At 44.8% G+C, this 20,582-nt stretch overlaps 1 protein-coding gene across 2 annotated transcripts in view; it reads right to left on the bottom strand.

The window, feature by feature from the left end:
• LOC122796674 (tRNA selenocysteine 1-associated protein 1-like) overlaps positions 1-20,582 on the bottom strand; it is a 710,917-nt gene that overhangs the window by 92,418 nt on the left and 597,917 nt on the right. Inside the window, exon 6 of one of the 2 annotated variants that reach the window (XM_044065348.1) lies at positions 9,076-9,136. In XM_044065348.1, coding sequence (XP_043921283.1) covers positions 9,076-9,136 — 61 coding nt within the window. Of the gene's footprint in view, positions 1-9,072; positions 9,137-20,582 lie in introns of those variants that run through there. The other variant, XM_044065349.1, reaches the window with a different exon arrangement.

The raw sequence follows: 20,582 nt of genomic DNA, 5'->3' as shown, positions 1-20,582 counted from the left end.
GGGTCTTTCCATCTTTCTCACATCTGGCAAGGGTCTCTAACTTTGTGGCCAAAAGGGGATTATCTGTCAAAGGGAACATTAACAAAAGAAGACTTAAATGGCTCCGCAAACTCACATAAGTGCATCCAGGCATGTCTCCTCATAGCTATGCCGGAACCTGTTGCCCTAGTCGTCCCTTCAGCTGTGTGCGCAATGAGCCTCATGAACAAATTACATATTGAATCAAGTGTCATCAGCTGGGAAGCTACTTTAGCCTAAACCCCCTCAGCTATGACTCCTTGTTAGGGTGTCTGACAGCTCCTTTATCAGGTCTCCTTGAAGCCTGGTGAAATGTGCCATGAAGTTCAAAGACCTAAACACTATGGTCGATGAAGTGTATATGCACTTCCCAAATCTAGCCATCATCCTAGATTCCTTATTAGGAGGATGGATAGTAAGACTCTCATCAGCAAGTTCCTTTTTGGTGGCTGACACAATCACCATGGCATCCACTGGCACCCCTTCAGCCCAATGCTGTTGATCCACAGGAGCTGACAATATATGGTCTGGTCTCTTAGAGACTGGTTCAATGGAATCAAGAATCTTCGAAGCCCGCTGGGCAATCAGTTTAATCAGATCGTCAGCGGGTGGAGAGATTCAAGCAGTATATGGTTTGGTATGGAAAGCCTCTAGCTATACTGACTCCTCTGAGGAAGGTTGTTGGGAAGTTCAGCCACTCCTCTGTTTAAGGATCTCCAGAATGTCACCAAACGAGATATCGTGGGGTGACCTTGGGGAACCTTCCCCTTCAACAAAGTCAGTATCTTCTGTGTAAGACTTTTCAGGGGAGTCCAAGTGCTTCCTCTTGCACTTTCTCTTCCGGGGCATCTTCTCGGTGAGCCTGGCTGGGGAGGTGTCTGAAGAGGACATAATCATCACAGTTGAATCCTGAGGTTTCTGTGCCTGCTGTCCCAAGTCAGAGGCTTGCAGTAGCTCTGGGTGAGTGGAAGGACCTAAGTGGTGTTCCGACAAGAGAGGAATTGACTGCGACCCCCCCCCCCCCCGTAGAGGCATGGGAGCCTGGAATCGAAACAGACTCCTTCAAAACTGTGGACTCATCCCGCCCGAAGTAACCACCCCCAAGCCCAAAGCCAGAGTCGAACTTGTGTGTGACACAGCACCGGGAAGCATGGAAATCACTGACAAGATCGTTGCTGAACCACACTCCCCAGAACAGACAATGAAGCTCCGACCCTGGCAGTTTTCTGGTTCCAACAGAACTAAAGAGCTCAGAGTAGTTATCGGCATCAGTCAGAGGAGGAACGATAATTGGGTGAGAGACTTGTAAAGTTCCAGAGGCAGAAATGCTAGGAACCGAGGAAGTGGCTAATTCCCTCACCACCAGGAGCTGGTCTACTAGCTTCAGAACATTGGATTCCGTGAGGCTCTTTGTGGAGCAGGCCAAATAGATGGATGGGGACCGGGGTCTATCCAAAAAAGGACTTGCTGGTCAGTCTACAAAGGGGTCAATTCTTGGGGAGTATCTTGTTTGTGGTAAATCTCTGAAAGAAAACTCCTTCAGTTCCGTTATCTGTTGTACGAAGGAGGGTGAAATGGTCTGAGCTGAGGAAGCAGTGGGGTGCCAAAACTGTCGGTGAAGAGATTGGCATCAATGGTGCCAATGAAGACAGCTGCTTTCCATCCTGTTCCAATGAAACTGTGGGAACCGGGAAAGACAATCTTTTTAACAGGCAGTTCTGACGAAAGTGATGGCACCGAATGGGTAGTCTTCTTAGAACCCTCATGCCTACAGGAAAGGAGGAAGAAGGGGAGCTAACATCAGTCTTAGAACTCATAGATATGGCCTCATCGAAGCTAGATTTTATCAGGCCTTTCAGAATTAACTTGTTTTTCCTTTCTATGAGGGCCTGGTGGCTAAAGCCATGACAGATGGCACAGTCCTCGTGAAGATGCACCGGGCCCAAGCAGTAGACACACAAGTCATGTCCATCAGAACTTGGCAGTTTATGGTTGCACTTCTGGCATCTACTTACACCAGAAGTGCCTTTAGACTTTTCAGCCATGTCAACAAAGTTGCACTGACACAGCTAAAGAGGAGAAAGTTTTTTTGTTTTTGTTTTTTTTTTTAAGGAAAGAAATGTACCCACAATGGTATGAAAAAGTTTTCCATAGTGGTAAAAGAATAGGGACAAAGAGGTACCAACAATGGTATGGAAGATTACTGTAATGGTAAGAGAATGGAAGGAAGGATACCAATGATGGTAAAACCAGAGGAGAAAACAACCAGTGATATATATCAAGGGAAGTGGAGCTGGGTAAAGAATAAGGTTTTAGAGAAACAGCTATTTAAAAAGATTCGAAAAAAGGTAAACAACACTTACTCATAATAAACTGCTAGCTTGAGAGCTGACAGGAACGTGTCTGGCACTTAAAACGGCAAACCAGATCTGAGGTAATCTTGACAGGAGCATTATGGGTAGGGTTAAGCTTGAGAGTTTTTGGAAGTTGCGAGCTGGAATAATGTCAGTCAGTTCCGAGATATGGAACTGAACCCACAGTCAAGGATTAAGCAAAATTTGACAACATCAGATCTGTTTTTCTGAGAACTGCCTGAAAAATCACTTGTGAATATAAATGCACTGTGACGGTGCTTTTCTCCCTGGGATTCTGCTGAAAATGTGCACTAGTGAATCGGATTTTCCCTGTCAACAAAGACATAGCTCTGCAGCCAGACCATGGGATGGTCTCTCTCAGTATTTGCTAAGTGCTGAGCACTAATAAAGGTCTGAAGTTATTTCATCAAAACCAGCAACTTGTGAAGTTGAAATACAGGCAATAGCATCATCCAATGAACTTGTGATATGGCGCTATGCAAAAAGGCAGTGACTTTGAGGGGTTTAGGGGGCCTGATTCAAAATCAGATGAAATTAGGTATATCGGGAAGGGCTACGTGTTTTGAATTTTGGAAGTTTTCAATAGCACATTTCATTGGCTGGGAAGAAAGATCTTGAGCTGTGCCCATCATCTGGGAGAATCCATTCTCAAAGTAAAAATTGAAGATGTTTATGTTTGTTTTTGTCTTTGGTTATGGTTAAAAAGAATTTGCTATGGTTTAGCCCAACTACTCAATTAATAAATAAAGACTGGATGACATTAGAAAGTACAGTTGTGTACCTACCATAAATGTAGATGTTCGAGTGTATTCACTGTTGCAGTCATTACAATTGGGTTATCCTGCTGGCAGGCTACCCGCAGTCGGCCTGAGTTCCAAAGTCTAGGTCCGGCGTCGGTTCCTGTTGCCTCCTCCTTGACGTCAGTGCGCCGGGGTATAAAAGATGCAGCCGACGCCATTTTCTTCAGTTTTTCTTGCCCCTAGATGTCAGGTTCCCCTAAAATGGTAGTCTCACTAATGCCAAAAAGCATGCATAACCAAAAAACAACTTTTCCTTCATCTACAAGCAAATACACCACATAGGTTGTATATAACAGAGAAGTACAGATAAGTCCCAGCAAGGAAAAGGGGGATGGAGGGAGGGTAACCTGGACTGCAACAGTGAATAGACTCGAACATCTACATTTATGGTAGGTACACAACTGTACTATGTTCATTGTGTTTCACTGCTGCAGTCATTACAATTGGGTTGAATTCCAAAGCTATGTTTGGGAGGCTGGTGCTAAATAGGATTAGGAGAGGCTATCAGGCCCTGCTGAACTGCAGTGGCAAAGCCTGCCCTGGATTTAGAATAGAGAGGCAAGTGATAGTGCTTTGTAAAAGTATGCACTGAACTCCAAGTTGCAGCCTCTAAGATGTCGTTGGTTGGTACTCCTCTGAGGAAGGCTGCTGAAGTGGCTGCTGCTCTGGTGGAATGTGGCCTAATGCCCTTAGGCACTGATTTGCCATGCTGTAAATAGCAGAAATGAATGCAGTGTCCTATCCACTTTGAAATAGTCTGCTTTGAGATAGGCTTTCCTTGTAATCATGCAGCATATGCTATTAGATGTTGTTCAGTCTTTCTGAACGTTTTGGTTCTGTCCAAGTAGAAGCGTAGCTGTCTGTGAATGTTCAAAGAATGCAGAAGTCTCTCACCCTTATTCTGTGGGTTTGGGTAAAAAGTTGGCAAGTGAATTGTTTGGTTAAGGGCCACACTGGTCACTACCTTAGGCATAAATGTAGGGTTTGTCCTCAGTGAAACCCTGTCAGGATGGAAAATGATAAAAGGTTCCACAGCCATGAGTGCCTGTAACTCTGAGACTCGTCTAGCGGAGGTTATTGCTAGGAGCAGAGCTGTTTTCCAGGATAAGAATTTTATATCAGCTGCAGAGGCTGGCTCAAAGGGAGGCAGTATAAGTTTTTCCAAGAGATAGTTGAGGTCCCATGTAGGTATTGGTGCTCTCCTTGGGGGTCTTATGTTTTTGGCCCCTCTGAGGTACTGCCTTAGTAATGGATGAGAAAAAATAGGTGGTTCTGTATTGTAATGAGCTGAAATGGCAGAGGCATGAATTTTAATGGATGAAAAGGAAAGGCCTTTATCCAGCATCTCAGTTAAGTATTGCAAAATCTGAGGAATATTTGGAACAATCGTGTCAATACCTTGTGTTTGGTTCCAAGCACAGAATCTCTTCCATTTTTCTGCATAAGACTTTCTGGTGCTAGGCCTCCTGGCCTCCAAAATAACACCCACAACTGCTTTAGAAAGAGGTGTGTCTTGAATGGCTACATTATCCACCTTGCTGCCAGGTTTAGGGTCCTGAGTTGGCTGTGCAGTATCTCACTGTCTTGTTGAGTCAATAAGTGAGGAATATGAGGTAGTGTCCAAGCTGGGCACTAGGACAAGCTCTTTAGGATTAGGTACCAGTGCTGGCGGGGCCAAGTCTGGGGCAATCAGAATCATTTTTGGCTTCCCTTGTCTGACCTTGAGGAGTACCTTGGAGGAGAGGCAGAGGAGGAAAGGCATATACTGTTAGGTTTTTCCAGATGAAAGATAGAGCATCCACTTTCCATGCTTGCTTGTGATAAGTCCTTCTGCTGAATCTTTGCAGCTGGCAATTGTGAGGAAAGGCAAATAGGTCTATGTCCGGGCATCCCCAGTTCCTTGTCATCATGCTGAAGACTTGTGGATCCAATTTCCACTCGTGGGGATCCATTAGGATTCTGCTTAGTTCGTCTGCCAGAGTATTTATCCTTCCTGGCAGGAATTGTGCTTGCAGATGTACTTGGTAAGTCAATGCTGTGTCCCATAAGTTCATGGCTAGTCTGCAGAAGGGGTAGGAATGTGTGCCCCCTTGCTTGTTTATGTACCACATGACTGTGGCATTGTCCGTCTTTATCAGTAGTTGTCCTGGATGAAGTAGATCCTTGAAGGTTGTCAGGGCATTTTGAACTGCTAGCATCTCTTTTTGATTGATATGTAGATGCATTTAACTTGGCGGACCATGTGCGCCCTGAATACATCTTCCTGCCATATGGGCCCTCCAAGCATAATCTGATGCATCTGTTGTCAATGTCTGCCTGGCTGTGGGTAAGGTGAATTGCTGTCACGTGTTGTGGTGACAGGCTTTTGTCCACCATCGAAACTCCTGTTGCAGGCAGGAAATGAGGGTAATTATTGTTTCCAGGCTGTGGCAATGTTGAGTCCAAACACTTTTTAGATACCATCGAAGTTTCCTCATATGCAGTCTTGCATATGGAATTAGCAGAACGCAGGATGCCATGAAGCCCAAAGCCTGCAGAATTTTTCTTGCAGATAACTGGGTCTTTGTTGCCAACATTTTGAAATAAGTAGTCAGTTGTCTGTGTTTGTCTGGTGTGAGATAAGCCATCTGGGCAGTTGTATTTAAGCTTGCACCCAGGAATATTATCTCTTGAGAGGGTACAAGTTTTGATTTCTTTTCATTTACTGTGTACCCTAGGCCTGCTAGTAATGTTTTTACAAACGCCACATGCTGTAGTAGAGTGTTCTTGTTCTCTGCTTGAATAAGGCAGTCGTCCAAGTAAGGATATATTTGAATTCCTCTTTCTCTGCAAAAAGCAAATACTGGTGCCAGGCACTTTGTGAAGACCCTGGGGCAGTGTAGAGAATTGGTAATGCATTGAGCCAGCTATAAATCTGAGGTATCTTCTACATGATTGTCCGATTGGGACATGCAGGTATGCCTCTTTTAGGTCTAAAGTCACAAGCCAAGCCTTCTTGCCCAGCATGGGCAGAAGCTGATGCAGAGTTAACATTTTGAATTTTGGAATGTCCAGGAATGTGTTCAGGATAGACAGGTCCAGTATTGGTCTCCAGGTTTTGTCCTTTCTGGGCACCAAGAACAGCCTCGAGAAAAATCCTTGTCCCTGCTCTTGCTGTGGTACTTGCTGAATGGCTCTCATGTCCATATGGGATGAAACTTGTTTTTGTGCCTCTGCCCATTGATTGCGTGGCAGGTCTAGCACACAGTCTGGTCTTGGCAGGGTGTGAAAATGGAACCTGTAGCCCTGGGATATGATATTTAAGACCCATTTGTCCTGGGTGATCATATGCCAGTTTTGAGCAAAAAGTGCTAGTTTCCCCCCCAAAGGAGCTGCCAGAAGATAAGTGCTTGGTGCTGGCAGGGGAAAGTCATTGAGACTGTTTTCTCCATGGCTGTGATTTTTCTTTTCCACTTTTGGAGGTTGAAGCACCCCATTGTTTAGGCCTGTATGAGCCTTGGGGCTGTGATCTGCCTCTGGGGCGTCTGTATCTACCTCTTTGTGGCCTGTCTGATACTGGAAAGGACCAAATATTTGCAGGCCAGTTCCTGCTAAATCTGGGAGGCTGTACCTGTAAGAAATCCTTGACTGTTTGCATAGATTTAGCTTTGTCCTCCATTTTCTTCAAAACCTCTTCTGCTTTAACACCAAACAAGGTATCATGTTGTAATGGAGCATCTAACAATTTTGCTTTAACATGATCAGGCAGATTCTGTTCTTTTAACCAAGCATGTCTCCTAATGACAGAACCCGTAACAGCGGCCCTGCAAGAGGCCTCTAGAGAATCAAAACCACATTGCAAAGTATACTTTCCTACTTGTTCTTCTGCGTGCAATAAATCCTGCATTTCTTTGTTTTCTGCACATTCTGAATTTGTCAACATTTTTTGTTTAAGCAGTGACATTAGATATTGTTGATATTTAAGCATATGAAATTGACAATTTAAAGCTCTTACAGCCAAGGTAGCAGAAGTATAAATCTTTTTCCCCCATCTGTCCAGGGCCCTTGAATCCCTATCAGAGGGTATAGGGTTTTTTGCAGTGGACGCCTTGACCCCTATGAGACCCTGAGAGATTGTTTATGGGTCTGCAGCAAGGTTTTTATAAAGAAATTTATGTGAATCAGGAACCCTGTAGTATCTGTCTGGCTTAACAGGAGCTGGTGGCAAAGAGTTGGAAGACAGTCCGGACTCTGAAAATACATAATCTACAATGTCTAAAACAGGAGGAACAGCAAGGGGCCTGTGCTGAGGCAATAAAAGGAAGTCTCTGAGCCTTTTCTTGGATTCTGAGTAATCTTGACTCTCCCAGTGGAAATGCTCCCTCATAGTATGCAGGGTTTCCCCAAAAGAATAATCCTCAGGAGGGGAGGCTGAAGGAATAGATTCTTCAGCATCAGAATCCTCATAGGGAGGAAGAGAATATTCCTGGTCAGAAGAGGAATCAGAGGAAATGGAAACCTGATCTGAAGATGCATATTCTATCTCTTGCCTAGGCCTCTTATCAGGAGGGGGATGGGAACCCCTGATCAAAGTAATTAGGTCTTCGGCCATTGTAAGCATCTGTTTTTTAGGCATGGAGGCCTGTCCAGGAGAATGCTGTACTTGTTTCTTTGTCTTTAGGGCGGCTTTAGACTTTGCCTTTGAAGCTGAAGTTGGTTTTACACATAACTGTGTAGGCCTGAAAACACCCTCAGAAGCTGATGCCTGCTCAGCGGCTCCGGACCCATCTGAGGGAATAGTTTCCGAGTGTCCAATACCTTGAGTTTCCAGTGGCCTATTCGGCTCCACATGGGAGTCGGAAGCGGCTTGCGGCTCTGAGGTAGTGGGAGTCAGGGGCTGCGAAAGCGCCTCACTGAGAACCGGTGACAGGCCTAGCGGGAGCCTTGTTGGTTTTGGTCCTCGGGTGCCTGTCCTTTTCTTTGCGCTTTTTATAAACTCCGGTAGTCGGTTGCTCCGACGGCATTATATAGTTAAATCTTCTGCCAAAATAATGAAATGCAAAATCGTTCCGACGCTTAATAGTGCGTAGGTTAAATCTAGCACAAAACCGACAACTAGCAACGTCGTAGTCAGGGCCTAGGCAAGGAATACAGTAAGAATGAAAATCCTTATGAGGTATTTGCTTCCCACAAGAAATACAATTATTAACTTTTTCTGACATCAGTCTGGAACAAGAAAAAAGTTTCCCCAACGGGGTACTTAGCTTTAATAAAGACTTCGGATCTGAAATTCGAATTTGAAAATCTCAGGAGTCGGCTGACCGGCACTTGCGAACTGCTTTTGCTTCGAGCACCGCGCGGCAAGAAAGACTGAAGAAAATGGCATCGGCTGCATGTTTTATACCCCTGGCGCACTGACGTCAGGGAGGAGGTGACAGCAACTGACTCCAGACCTAGACTTTGGAACTCAGACCGACTGCGGGTAGCCTGCCAGCAGGATAACCCAATTGTAATGACTGCAACAGTGAAACACGATGAACATCACAGGAGAATGCATTACAGCATGCAGCTGGCATGATTCTCTTTGGGGCTTAACTTCTACAAGTGAAGGAAAGCACTGCATAACAGCTGTGGTCAATCCCTGGTGAAAGCAGAAACTTTCTAGCTGAAACCATAATCATAAATGAGGTCATGTTAACTTGGCTGTTTACAGGTGAGCATATTTTCTTCATCTGCATCATAAAACAAGATACATGTAACTGAATGCCACCTTGACAAGATGTAATCATTAGGAATGGATACACCAACAGCATTTTATATCTTTTTAAAATTAAGTTGCAAGAGAAATAATGTTTGCAAAACCACTATACTTCAATAAATGCTTTTTTGAATTAAACAATTACCTTCAAATAGTTCCTCTACACAGATACATTCTTCCTTCTTTTCCGGTTCAGAAGTTGTATTCTAAGAGATACAAGATACGCATTTAAGTTTATTAACAGGAAGAAGTGTTTTAAGACAGCATTTATTAATATAAACCAATTCAAAATTTACAAAGCAAAATGTCATACAGAAACAGAATTATACAGTTACCTTGTCATAACTGCAGATATTCATTAGAGGCACTAGCTGGAAGATCACTGGCAAATACTGCTCAGCAGTCCCACAAATGGGACTACTGACACAGTGCACCATTAACTGGAGGACAGAAGATTAAAAGGTATTTTAATACCCCTTAGTCTACTTTCCATTAAAAAATACTGAACATGACAGCGAGGAGTACCTGTTGAAAGTCTAAGGGTTGTAACTGCAATTTTCAGAGCAATAGGAATTTAACTGCAGGTAACTGGAAAGTACAGTTATGTTAGTAAACTTACCTCAATAGCAGATGTTCTAACAGATCACTGTTGCAGTGGCCTAAGCTATTTGGGTCCCAGCCCACTGTCTCCAGCCAACATTTTTAGGCTCCATATAAAAGGATGCTGATTCACAAAGTCCATTGAACATGTGGGAGAAACACACAAATGTAGATTTTGTACAACCAAATTGGAAACAGTCACACACCTTGTTGCTGGTTGTAACATACTAATGGCAGAAGGACTTTATACTGAAAGGCATAATAATGTGGCAAGACTGTTACACTGGGGATTGTGCAAGCATTATGGTACTGAAGTGGGTGAAAAACACTGGAAACATGAACCACAAAGCATCATAGAAAACGATGGTCTACATCACATGGGATCATCCATTACCAACAGTTCAAAAGATAGATGCTAGAAAACTGGATATAGTGGTCCAAGAAAAGAAGACCGAAATAGCACTAATCATTGAAGTCTCCACACCCAGTGACTACAGTGTCCTGCATACACAGAGACCCACAGTTATAAAATATCAGGATTTGCAAGCAGAAACGAGAGCAACGTGGAAAAAAGACACTCAGATAGTTCCAATAGTAGTAGGAGCAACACGTCTTATAAAAAACAGTCTACAATCATATTTAGAGAGGTTACCAATACATGCAACTCTTTGTGAACTGCAGGAGTCGTCGTTACTGGGCATGCTGCGGGTGGTTTGAACAGCACTTTTGGCTGACAAAGAGTAAAACAATACTAAGTTCATGAACTTTAATGGTACTTTGACTTAGGAATGGGGTCCATTCTTGTCATGGTATTAAAAACCCAAAAGATTTGGAGAAAAAAAAGACAGTGCAGAAAAGCTCAGAGCTAGTACAGTTGTGCAAGTAAGCTTACCTTAACAGTTGATATCCAACAGGTCACTAGCAATAGCCACCCCCTCTTCCCCATAACTTTCACCCTCTTACAGCAAGAGATCTGAATGACGGCATAAAAAATGGGGAGACAAAGGCCTAAAATAGGGGCAATTTTTAGATATTGTTCTTACAAATTTAAAAAGTTGATAGAATAAAAGGTTTTGCATTAGCATGAATCTTTTGATGGGAATGAAATCTGAGACTCAAATATGTCATTATTTTCTGAATTCAATCCCCAATAATTAACCAGTGATTTACCAAAAAACTAAAATTTTATGAAAACCAGACAAAATATTAGGCAGAAATCTGGACGGTTGAGAGCTATTTTCACCCCCCTTCTTATGGTATATATATATTTTTTGCACTGCCAGAGTGTGGATGCATTTACTCTTGTGTATACAGTTTCTTTTCTGTAATGTTTTCTAATATTTTTCCTATCAAGGCTATTGCTTCCCTTTTTGCAGCAAGAAAGCTCTGAGACTTTCAAATTCTAAATGTCTTTTTATATGGAGTTCCCCTCATGCTCCTGACAGCATGTGTGAAGGATAAGCTTTAGCTTTCAAAAGCTGGCAAGTGGTAGTGGGGGTAGGACCCAAACAGCTTAGGTTAATGCAAAAGGGATCCAATACAGAACATTATATTAATTCTGAGAATGCAGTCTCAAGAGTATTCCTCCTTTGCACAGGTACAGAGATCCTGAAGTTAGTATATGTAATCAGCAGGGATGTCAGTCAAGCACCCTCGGCAAAAAGGATAAGTTTTAAAATTCACCGTTATCAATTACCACTGCAGTATAACTTTTGAAGCGTCAAGACTCTCAGTATCTTTATTTACTGGCATATGATAAAGTACAGTTTTGTACCTACCATAAATGTAGATGTCCGATAGGTATGCATCTGCAGTCCTTACATATGGGTTGTCCTGCCTCAGGCAGCCCCTCGGTTGGCCGGATTCCAAAGTCTGGGTCCGGCGTTGGCTGCGATCGCCTCCATCCCGACGTCAGAGCGCCTGGGATATAAAAGCGTCAGCCGACGCCATCTTCCTCAGTTTTTCTTGCCCCAGATGCCAGTTGCCCTCTAAGTAAGGCTAAATTTGGATAAATGAAAAATTCCAAACATGTACAGCAATAAAAAAACAAATACACCATAAAAGATAACCCCAGCTAGCTAAAAAAGAGGGATAGGTATCCAAAATATACCACAGAGGGGTAGGAGGGAGGGAAATCCTGACTGCAGATGCATACCTATCGGACATCTACATTTATGGTAGGTACAAAACTGTACTATGTCCTTCAAGGATGCATCTGCAGTCCTTACATATGGGTAGAATACCATAGCCAAGCTGGGGGAGGTAGGACCCAAGAAAAGGATGGTGTAGCTAACATGCCCTGCAGGACTGCAGTAGCAAAGCCTGCTCTGGATCTGGAATATAAGGGCAAATTGTAATGCTTGGAAAATGTATGCACGGAGCTCCATGTAGCAGCTTCTAAAATGTCCTTTGTAGCCACCCCTCTTAAGAAGGCTGTGGAGGTGGCTGTTGCTCTGGTGGAATGAGGCCTAATGTTAGCTGGCACAGCTTTTCCATGAAAGGAGTAACAGAACCGAATGCAATTTCCTATCCATTTTGAAATTGTCTGTTTGGAAATTGCTTTTCCTTGTACACCAGCAGCATATGCTACAAAGAGTTGGTCAGTTTTTCTGTAAGTCTTAGTTCTGTCCAAGTAATATCGCAACTGTCTGTGGATGTCCAAAGTATGAAGAAGTTTTTCTCCTTTATTTTGTGGATTTGGAAAGAAGGTAGGCAGGTGAATAGCTTGGTTCAGTGAAACCCTGGATACCACCTTCGGCATGAATGAAGGATTGGTTCTCAAAGAGACTCTTTCCTGATGAAAAATGAGAAATGGCTGAACTGCCATGAGGGCCTGTAACTCAGATACTCTTCTCGCTGAGGTTATGGCCAGGAGGAAGGCAGTCTTCCAAGACAGGAATTGTAGTTCTGAAGATGCTGCTGGTTCAAAGGGAGGAAGAGTTAATTTTTCCAACATGAAGTTAAGGTCCCATGTAGGCACTGGTGGTTTCCTTGGAGGGTTGATGTTTTTTATCCCTCTTAGAAACTGTCTTAGCAGAGGATGAGAGAATACAGGTGGGTCAGTGTTGTACTCTGCTGAAATTGCTGAAGCATGGATCTTTACGGAGGAATAAGAAAGGCCATTATGGAGCATTTCAGCCAAGTATTCTAGAATATGTGGAATGCTCATGATTGTCGGATCTTTACCCTTTGCGGTGTTCCAGGTACGAAATCTTTTCCATTTTGCTGAATATGCTTTTCTTGTGGAAGGCCGCCGGGCTTCCATGATGATATCCTGTACCCTCTTGGATAGTTTATCCTGGCGAGGAGTCAAGGCATTCTCCAGGCTGTCAGCTGCAAGGTTTTTAGACTGGAGTGCAGAGTCTTGTAATTGTGCTGCGTCAGAAGAAGTGGCCATTGTGGTAGAGGCCAAGGTTTCGTGCGTGACATGCTCCTTAACAGTGGGTACCAGTGTTGTCTTGGCCAGTCCGGGGCTATCAGGATTACTTTTGGTTGCTCTATCCTGATCTTCAGTAAGATCAGGTTGCTCTATCCTGATCTTCAGTAAGACCTTGGTCATTAATGGAAGAGGTGGGAATGCATATACTGTTAGAGTATTCCAGATGAATGAGAGGGCGTCCACTTTCCATGCTTGAGGATGGTATGTCCTTGTGCAGAATTTCCTCAGTTGATGGTTGTGGTGGGAGGCAAAAAGATCTATGTCCGGCGTTCCCCATGCATGTGTAATCTGGAGAAATATATCCAGGTGCAACATCCATTTGTGTGGATCCATGATGTTTCTGCTCAGGCTGTCCGCCAGAACATTGTCTTTTCCTGGTACGAACTGGGATTGTAGTTCTATATTGAGTTTCAGGGAAAGGTCCCACAGATTCATCGCCAGCCTGCAAAGAGGGTATGAATGGGTATCCCCTTGCTTGTTTATGTACCACATAACTGTGGTATTGTCTGTCTTTATTAACAGGTGACCTTGGTGCAGGAAGAGCTTGAAGTGCTCGATGGAATGTATCACTGCCAGCATTTCCTTTTGGTTGATGTGCAGATGCAATTCCTTTTGTGTCCATTGCCCTTGAATGCATCTGCCTTCCATGTGAGCTCCCCATCCATGGTCTGAGGCATCCGTTGTAATGGTTTGGCTGATATGTGGCTTGCTGAAAGGCATGCCCATGTTTGACTGGCTTGCTTTTGCCCACCACAGGAATTCCTTGTGAAGGCAAGGAATGAGGGGGATCAAAGTTTCTAGACTGTGACTGTGCTGAGACTATAGACTCCTTAGGTACCATTGTAGATTCCTCATATGCAGCCTTGCTTGTGGAATCAGAAGAATGCAAGATGCCATGAATCCCAGGGCCTGCAGGATTTTCCTTGCAGTTAGCTGGGTTTGTGTTGTCAGATTTCTGAAATAATCCGATAGTTGTGCTTGTTTTTCTTCTGTGAGAAAAGCCATCTGGGTGTTTGTATCCAGTTTTGCACCCAGGAAAATTATTCGTTGGGATGGAACAAGTCTTGATTTCTGAATGTTGACTGTGTATCCCAAGGCCTGTAGTAGTCGGATGACATAGTTTAAGTGTTCTACCAGTGTTTGCTGGCTGTCCGCTTGTATGAGGCAGTCGTCAAGGTATGGGTAAATTTGAATCCCCTGAAGTCTGCAATGTGCAACTACTGATGCCAGGCATTTTGTGAATACTCTGGGCGCAGTAGATAAGCCAAATGGCAATGCTGAGAATTGATAATGCTCTGAACCTGCAAGAAATCTGAGGTGTCTTCTGCAACTTTGTCTGATAGGGACATGCAGGTATGCCTCCTTGAGGTCCAGAGTTACCAGCCAGGACCCCTTGCCCAGCATGGGAAGGAGTTGCAGTAAGGTCAGCATCTTGAATTTTGGCACGATGAGGTAAGTATTCAGTGCGGACAAGTCCAGTATTGGTCTCCATTGCTTTTCTTTTCTTGGAACAAGGAATAGTCTGGAATAAAATCCTTGGCCTTGTTCTGAGAGAGGAACCCTTTCTATTGCCCTCATTTGAAGTAGCTTGGAAATTTGTTTGAAAGCCTCTGGCCTTTGGTTTGGTGGCAGGTTTGGCATGCCTTGTCTTTTTGGTAATGTATGAAAATGGAATCTGTATCCTTTGTCTATTTGCAGTATCCATTTGTCCTTTGTAATACTGTGCCAATTTTTTGAGAATAAAGATAGCTTTCCGCCCAAAGGTGCTTCCAATTGAGCCCTGGTTGGCGGGGTCATAGTCAAGTCATTGAGATGGTCCTTGTGTAGTAGTTGTAGGTCCTGCCGTACCTCTCTGGTTTGGAGGCTGCCATTGATGTCCTCTGTAGGAGCCTCGAGCTTGCCCTCTACCTCTGGCACGCCTGTTTCTGCCTCTTGGAAATCTGTCTGTGTCCGGAAAGAACCAATTCTTAGAAGGCCAATTTCTGCTGAATCTTGGTGGCTGGACCTGTAGGAAATCTTTGACTGTTTGTACTGATTTAGCCTTTTCCTCAAATTTCTTTAAGACCTCTTGAGCCGTGGAGCCAAATAACTTTTGTTTTTCCAGCGGAGCATCCAGAAGCTTTGCTTTAACATGATCTGGCAGTGTTTGTTCCTTCAGCCAAGCATGTCTACGTTATGACTGCACCTGTCATTGCTGACCTACATGAAGCTTCCAATGCATCATAACCACACTGCAAGAAATGGTTGCTAACCTGCTGGGAGTTATGTACCAGATCCTGAAGTGCCTTGCGATCTAGGGGTTCAGGTGAAGAAATTTTTTTATGCAATTCATCTAACAAATACTCTTGGTACTGTATCATATGGAATTGACAATTTAATGCCCTCATAGAAAGAGTGGAAGAAGTATACACCTTTTTACCCCATCTCTCTAAAGCCCTGGACTCCCTTTCAGAAGGGAGTGGGTTTTTAGTAGTGGTGGTTGCAACCCCTTTAGGGCCCTGGGAAATAGTTTCTGGGTCAGCAGAGTGGCCCTTGTAAAGGAAATGATGTGAGTCCGGGACCCTGTAGTACCTATTGGGTTTGACAGGAGCCGGAGGGAGTCAGGGGAAATACTAAGAGTACACATCATCAATAACATTTAAAACCGGAGGAATAGCCAAAGGTCTATGTTGAGGTAAATGCAAAAAAGTTCTTAATCTCTTCCTGGAGTCAGAGAATTCCTGGCCCTGCCATTTGAAATGCTCTCTCATGGAGTGGAGGGTCTCCCCAAAGGACAACTCTTCAGGAGGGGAGGCCGAGGGTATAGATTTCTCTGCATCAGAATCCTCGTAGGCCGTAAAGGCCTCCTCCTGGTAGTCTGATAGGGCAGAGTCATCTGAGGCCTCATCAGAAGACTGGGGATCTGTCTGCTCAACCCTGGGCCTTTTGTCTTGAGGAGGTTGAGAGCCCCTGTCCGGATGTGGCTGAGAGCCCCTAATTAGGGAAATAAGGTCCTCAGCTAAACTTAAAATCTGTGAACCGGTAGTTGATCCCTGAGGAATAGTCTTGGGAGGGAGAGATTTTGGCTGTTTAGCAGCTTTAGCACGTGTAAATGCATTAATGGACATGGATACAGGAGGCCTGGCTGCCCCACATGCTGGAGTAGTCTTATCTAGAGAAATGGTGTTGGATATTTCCAGAGCACCGTTTTCAGTAGGAAATTCTATAACCGACTCAGTGATGGCCTCCGGGGCCGAGATTGTCGGTTGTGCGGTATGGTCGGTCGGAAGCACCGAGGATTCGGTTTCGGCAGAGACCGTGACACTCGCGTTAGGCCTGGGCATGGTTTTGGTCGAAACCACGGGCCGCATGTGTCGGTCCTTGTCCTTCCGTTTTTTGGGTAAATGAGGAGTCAGAAGCTCCAACGGCATAGTGTAACAGTATTTTTCCCCAAAAAATTCCTCTGCGAACTCCGCCCGACGCCTAAGAGTGCGTCTATTGAAAGAGGCAGAGGCTGCACAGGCCGAGACGTCGTGGTCTGGGCCTAGGCAGGGTAGGCAGTAAGAGTGGAAATCCTTATGAGGTATTGGTTTCCCACAAGATAAACAATTATTAACTTTAACCGTTTGATCTGACATCGGCTGAGGCAAGAAAGAGTCCCCAACGGGGTACTTAGCTTTTTGAAGTCTTCGGTTAGCTGAAATCTCAGGAGCTGGTCGACCGGCACTTGCGAACTGCTTCTGCTTCGGGCACTGCGCGGCAAGAAAGACTGAGGAAGATGGCGTCGGCTGATGCTTTTATATCCCAGGCGCTCTGACGTCGGGATGGAGGCGACCGCAGCCGATGCCGGACCCAGACTTTGGAATCCGGCCAACCGAGGGGCTGTCTGAGGCAGGACAACCCATATGTAAGGACTGCAGATGCATCCTTGAAGGACATCTGGGTAAGTGGGCTAGTCACAACCCCATTCAGAAGTCATTTGTGGGATCATTAATGACAGCTGAGAAAAACAATGGACCCAGAAACTGAACTATGGAGTACTTCTGTGCTGAAGAAATAAGAAGTTATGTACTCATCATAAAGTTCCATGTGAGTTGTTCCATCTCGCCTTCATTCTTCACTGATGGGTTCGGAGCCGATCCCTCAGCTCCAACACGGCCATTAGCAAGCTCAAGGTCTACCAGTTGCTCAAGACCCAGCCCCTTATCCCATAACGTACTGCTGGAATTACCTCAGATCTTGTTTGCTGCGTGTACCATATCCTTGTAAAAGGACTACTCTCCTAAGAGAGGGAAAAAGGAAGGAATTGAATTACCAGGATAAGACCAACATCTAGGTTAACTGTCAGCCAGGTGGGGGATGGAGGGAGGGACGTGAGAATGAAGGCGAGATGGAACAACTCACATGGAACGTTATGGTGAGTACATAACTTCTTAATGTGAAGTTGTTCAATCTCAACATTCATTCTTCACTGATGAGTAGCGTCCCTAGCACCCTCAATCTTGGGTGGCTCACGGGAGTATATTCTTCAGGACCATAGAACCAAAGGAAGCCCTGTCCCTGGAGGCCTTATCCACCTTGTAATGAGTGATAAAGGTATGAGGCTTAGACCAAGTGGCTGCAGCACAGATGTTGTCAATGGGCAATTTGGCTTGAAATGCAGAGGATGTAGAAACTGCTCTGGTTGAATGAGCTTTAATTCTGTGTAGTAAGGGCATATTAGCTGCTGAATAAACATGTGATAAAATCAGATAGCCACTTAGAAAGGTTTGTTTTAGCCACTGGTCTACCTTTCCTAGCTTCAGAAAAGGAAACAAATAGTTGGTCTGATTTTCCAAAATCTTTTGTCCTATCCAAATAATATCTGAGCTGTCTATGAACGTCTAGTTTGTGCAGCATATACTCTAGTTTGTTGGAATGGTTGGGGAAGAAGACTGGCAATTCAATGACTCGATTGATATCAGAACAAACTTTAGATAAAAAGGAAGGATTTGTCCTGAGAGATACTCTAACAGCATGAAAAATCATATAAGAAGGTGTGATAGACAAGGCTTCAAGCTCTGACACTCTGCGGGCAGAAGTAATGGCCATTAGAAAAATGGTTTTCCACGACAAATATTTGAGATCACAAGACGATGCAGGTTCAAGCGGGGGAAGAATTATGCGAGATGGCATGAAATTCACATTCCAGGTGGAATAAGGAGTTTTTACTGGAGTCCTCATGTGAAAGGTCCCTTTAAGAAAAGCCTTGGATAACTTGTGGGCCATAACATTTAGTCCGTCTACTCTACGATGGAAATTAGACATGGCAGCTAACTGGACCCAAATTGTAGCCGCTGTCACTCCTTCATTAAAGATAATAGTTAAGAATTCCAATATAGATGTCAAGGGAACGTGAAAAGGATCAATGTTCTGTTTGGAAGCCCAAATGGAAAATCTCTTCCACTTACTACGATATAATTTCCTGGTGGAAGGTTTGTGAGAAAAAAGGATTTGCCTTGTGTCATAAAAAAGATTGTGAAGCCTGGCTATGTGGGGAACTGGAGCAGCCAAGCTGTCAGCTTCAGGGACTGCAATGAAGGGTGGAGATCCCCTGATGGATGTGTCAGAAGGTCCGGAACTGGGTCCAGAATCCATGAATCCTCCAAGAGATGATGATAAAGAAATGGGAACCAAATCTGCCGAGGCCAATGGGGGGCTATAAAAATGATGGTCCTTCCCAGTGACTTTGCTTTCTGTAAAAATCTTGGTATTAGCATGACTGGAGGAAATGCATATAAAAGACCTGGGGGCCAATCGTGTACGAGTGCATCTCTCGGGGGTTGTCCCGGAGGGGGAATCAAGGCAAAGTAGCTTCTGCATTTGGTGTTGATGTGACAGGCAAAAAGGTTGCAGAAAGGCTGGCCCCATTTGCGGAAAATCCTGTCTGCAATGTCCTGATTGAGGGACCACTTGTGTGGCAACAAAATTGCCCTGCTCAGTTTGTCTGCTATGACGCTGGCTCTCCCTGGGATGTGCGTTGCCAACAGAAAGCGCTGGGATGACACAGCCCACTGCCAAACTCTGAGGGCTTCTCGGCAAAGAGGGTAAGACTTGGTCCCGCCCTGTTTGTTCAAATACCACACCACTGACATGCTGTCTGTCTGAATTGCAACTGTCCCTACAGGAAGAGAGTCCTGAAAGTACTTCAACGCCAGAAGTACTGCTCTCATCTCTAGAACACTGATATACAGATGTGATTCATGATCCGTCCATGTGCCTTGGTCAGTCTTTCCCTGAAAATGCCTCCCCCACCCTATCAGGGAAGCGTCCGTGGTCACAGTGGCCATCGCCTGGGGTAGTACAAATCGACGTCCTATCGTGACATGAATCGACATCAACTACCACTGAAGGTCTCCCTTGCAAGAATTTATCACAATCGTATGCTTCAGTGGAAGTTCCTGATAAGACCACTGAGTGAACAGTAGCCACTGAAGAATCCACATATGCATCCTTGCTAATGGTATGGCTAAGATTGCTGCTGCCATCAAACCCAGTACTTTTAAAAACCTCTGCTGCTGGAGCTCCGTCTTCGACACCAGTGAGCTGACATGTTAGTGAAGAAGTGAGACCCTCTCGAAAAGTAGACATAGCGTGGTGGCTGAAGTGTCTAACTCTGCCCCGATAAAGACAATATGCTGCGATGGCGACAAGGCAGACTTTTCTAAGTTGACAGTAATGCCTAAGTGGTTGCAGAGTGTCAGAGTGGATTCTTTTGCCCGAATCAATTGATGCCTGGTGGTGGAGGTAAGGAGCCAATCGTCTAGGTACGGAAACACCTGGAATCCTAGATACCTCAAGTGAGCCGTGACCACTGCCATACATTTGGTGAACACTCTGGGGGCTGTAGTGAGACCAAAGGGCAGAGCTCGGAATTGATAGTGATTGGCTTCCAGCCGGAAACGCAGATGATCTCTGGATGGCCTGGCCATCTTAATGTGGTAGCATGCAGCTTGAGATCGATTGAGCACATCCAAATGTCTTTCCCTAAAAAGGGAAGTATGGACTGAAGTGTGACCATCCGGAACTTCTCTTTCTTGACAAATTGGTTGAGTCTGCTGAGGTCCAAAATGGGTCTCCAGTCCCGTTTTCTTTGGAACCAAAAAGAATCTTGAGTAAGTTCCGAATCCTGTTTGGTCTGCTGGGACTGACTGGATGACTTTTTTTTTCTAGCAACTTGTGGACCTCTACAGTTGCTTGTTCCCTGTGACTCGGTGGAATGTCCGGGATTCTCCTGACGGAAGTGGGAGGAGAGGAGAACGGTATGAAATACCCTCTGGAAATGATACTTTGTACCCATCTGTCTTTTGTTATGTCCAGCCAAGGCTTCTGGGTATAAAGATAAGCGATCCCTGACTGCCTCCAGAACAGGACAGTCGGGCCACCGCTCAGGAGTGCTGGTAGGGCTGACCAGAGAAATGATCTCTGTCATCCTGCTGTTGCGGACTCCCTCTGCCGCAAGGGCAGCGTCTTCCATTATAACCCCCTCTTCTGCCCCTAGAGGGGGGGTTTCACCAAGTGTGTCCTGAAAGCCTCCTTGGGCTTTTCGGAACCACATTTTCCCTCCCCTTTGGCCCTTGGGATAAGGCCGAGTA

Source organism: Protopterus annectens, chromosome 3.part0 (genome assembly GCF_019279795.1).
Source record: "Protopterus annectens isolate FY-2018-M chromosome 3.part0, PAN1.0, whole genome shotgun sequence".
Classification (NCBI taxonomy): Eukaryota; Metazoa; Chordata; order Ceratodontiformes; family Protopteridae; genus Protopterus; species Protopterus annectens.
This window is presented reverse-complemented; position numbering and strand designations above follow the sequence as displayed.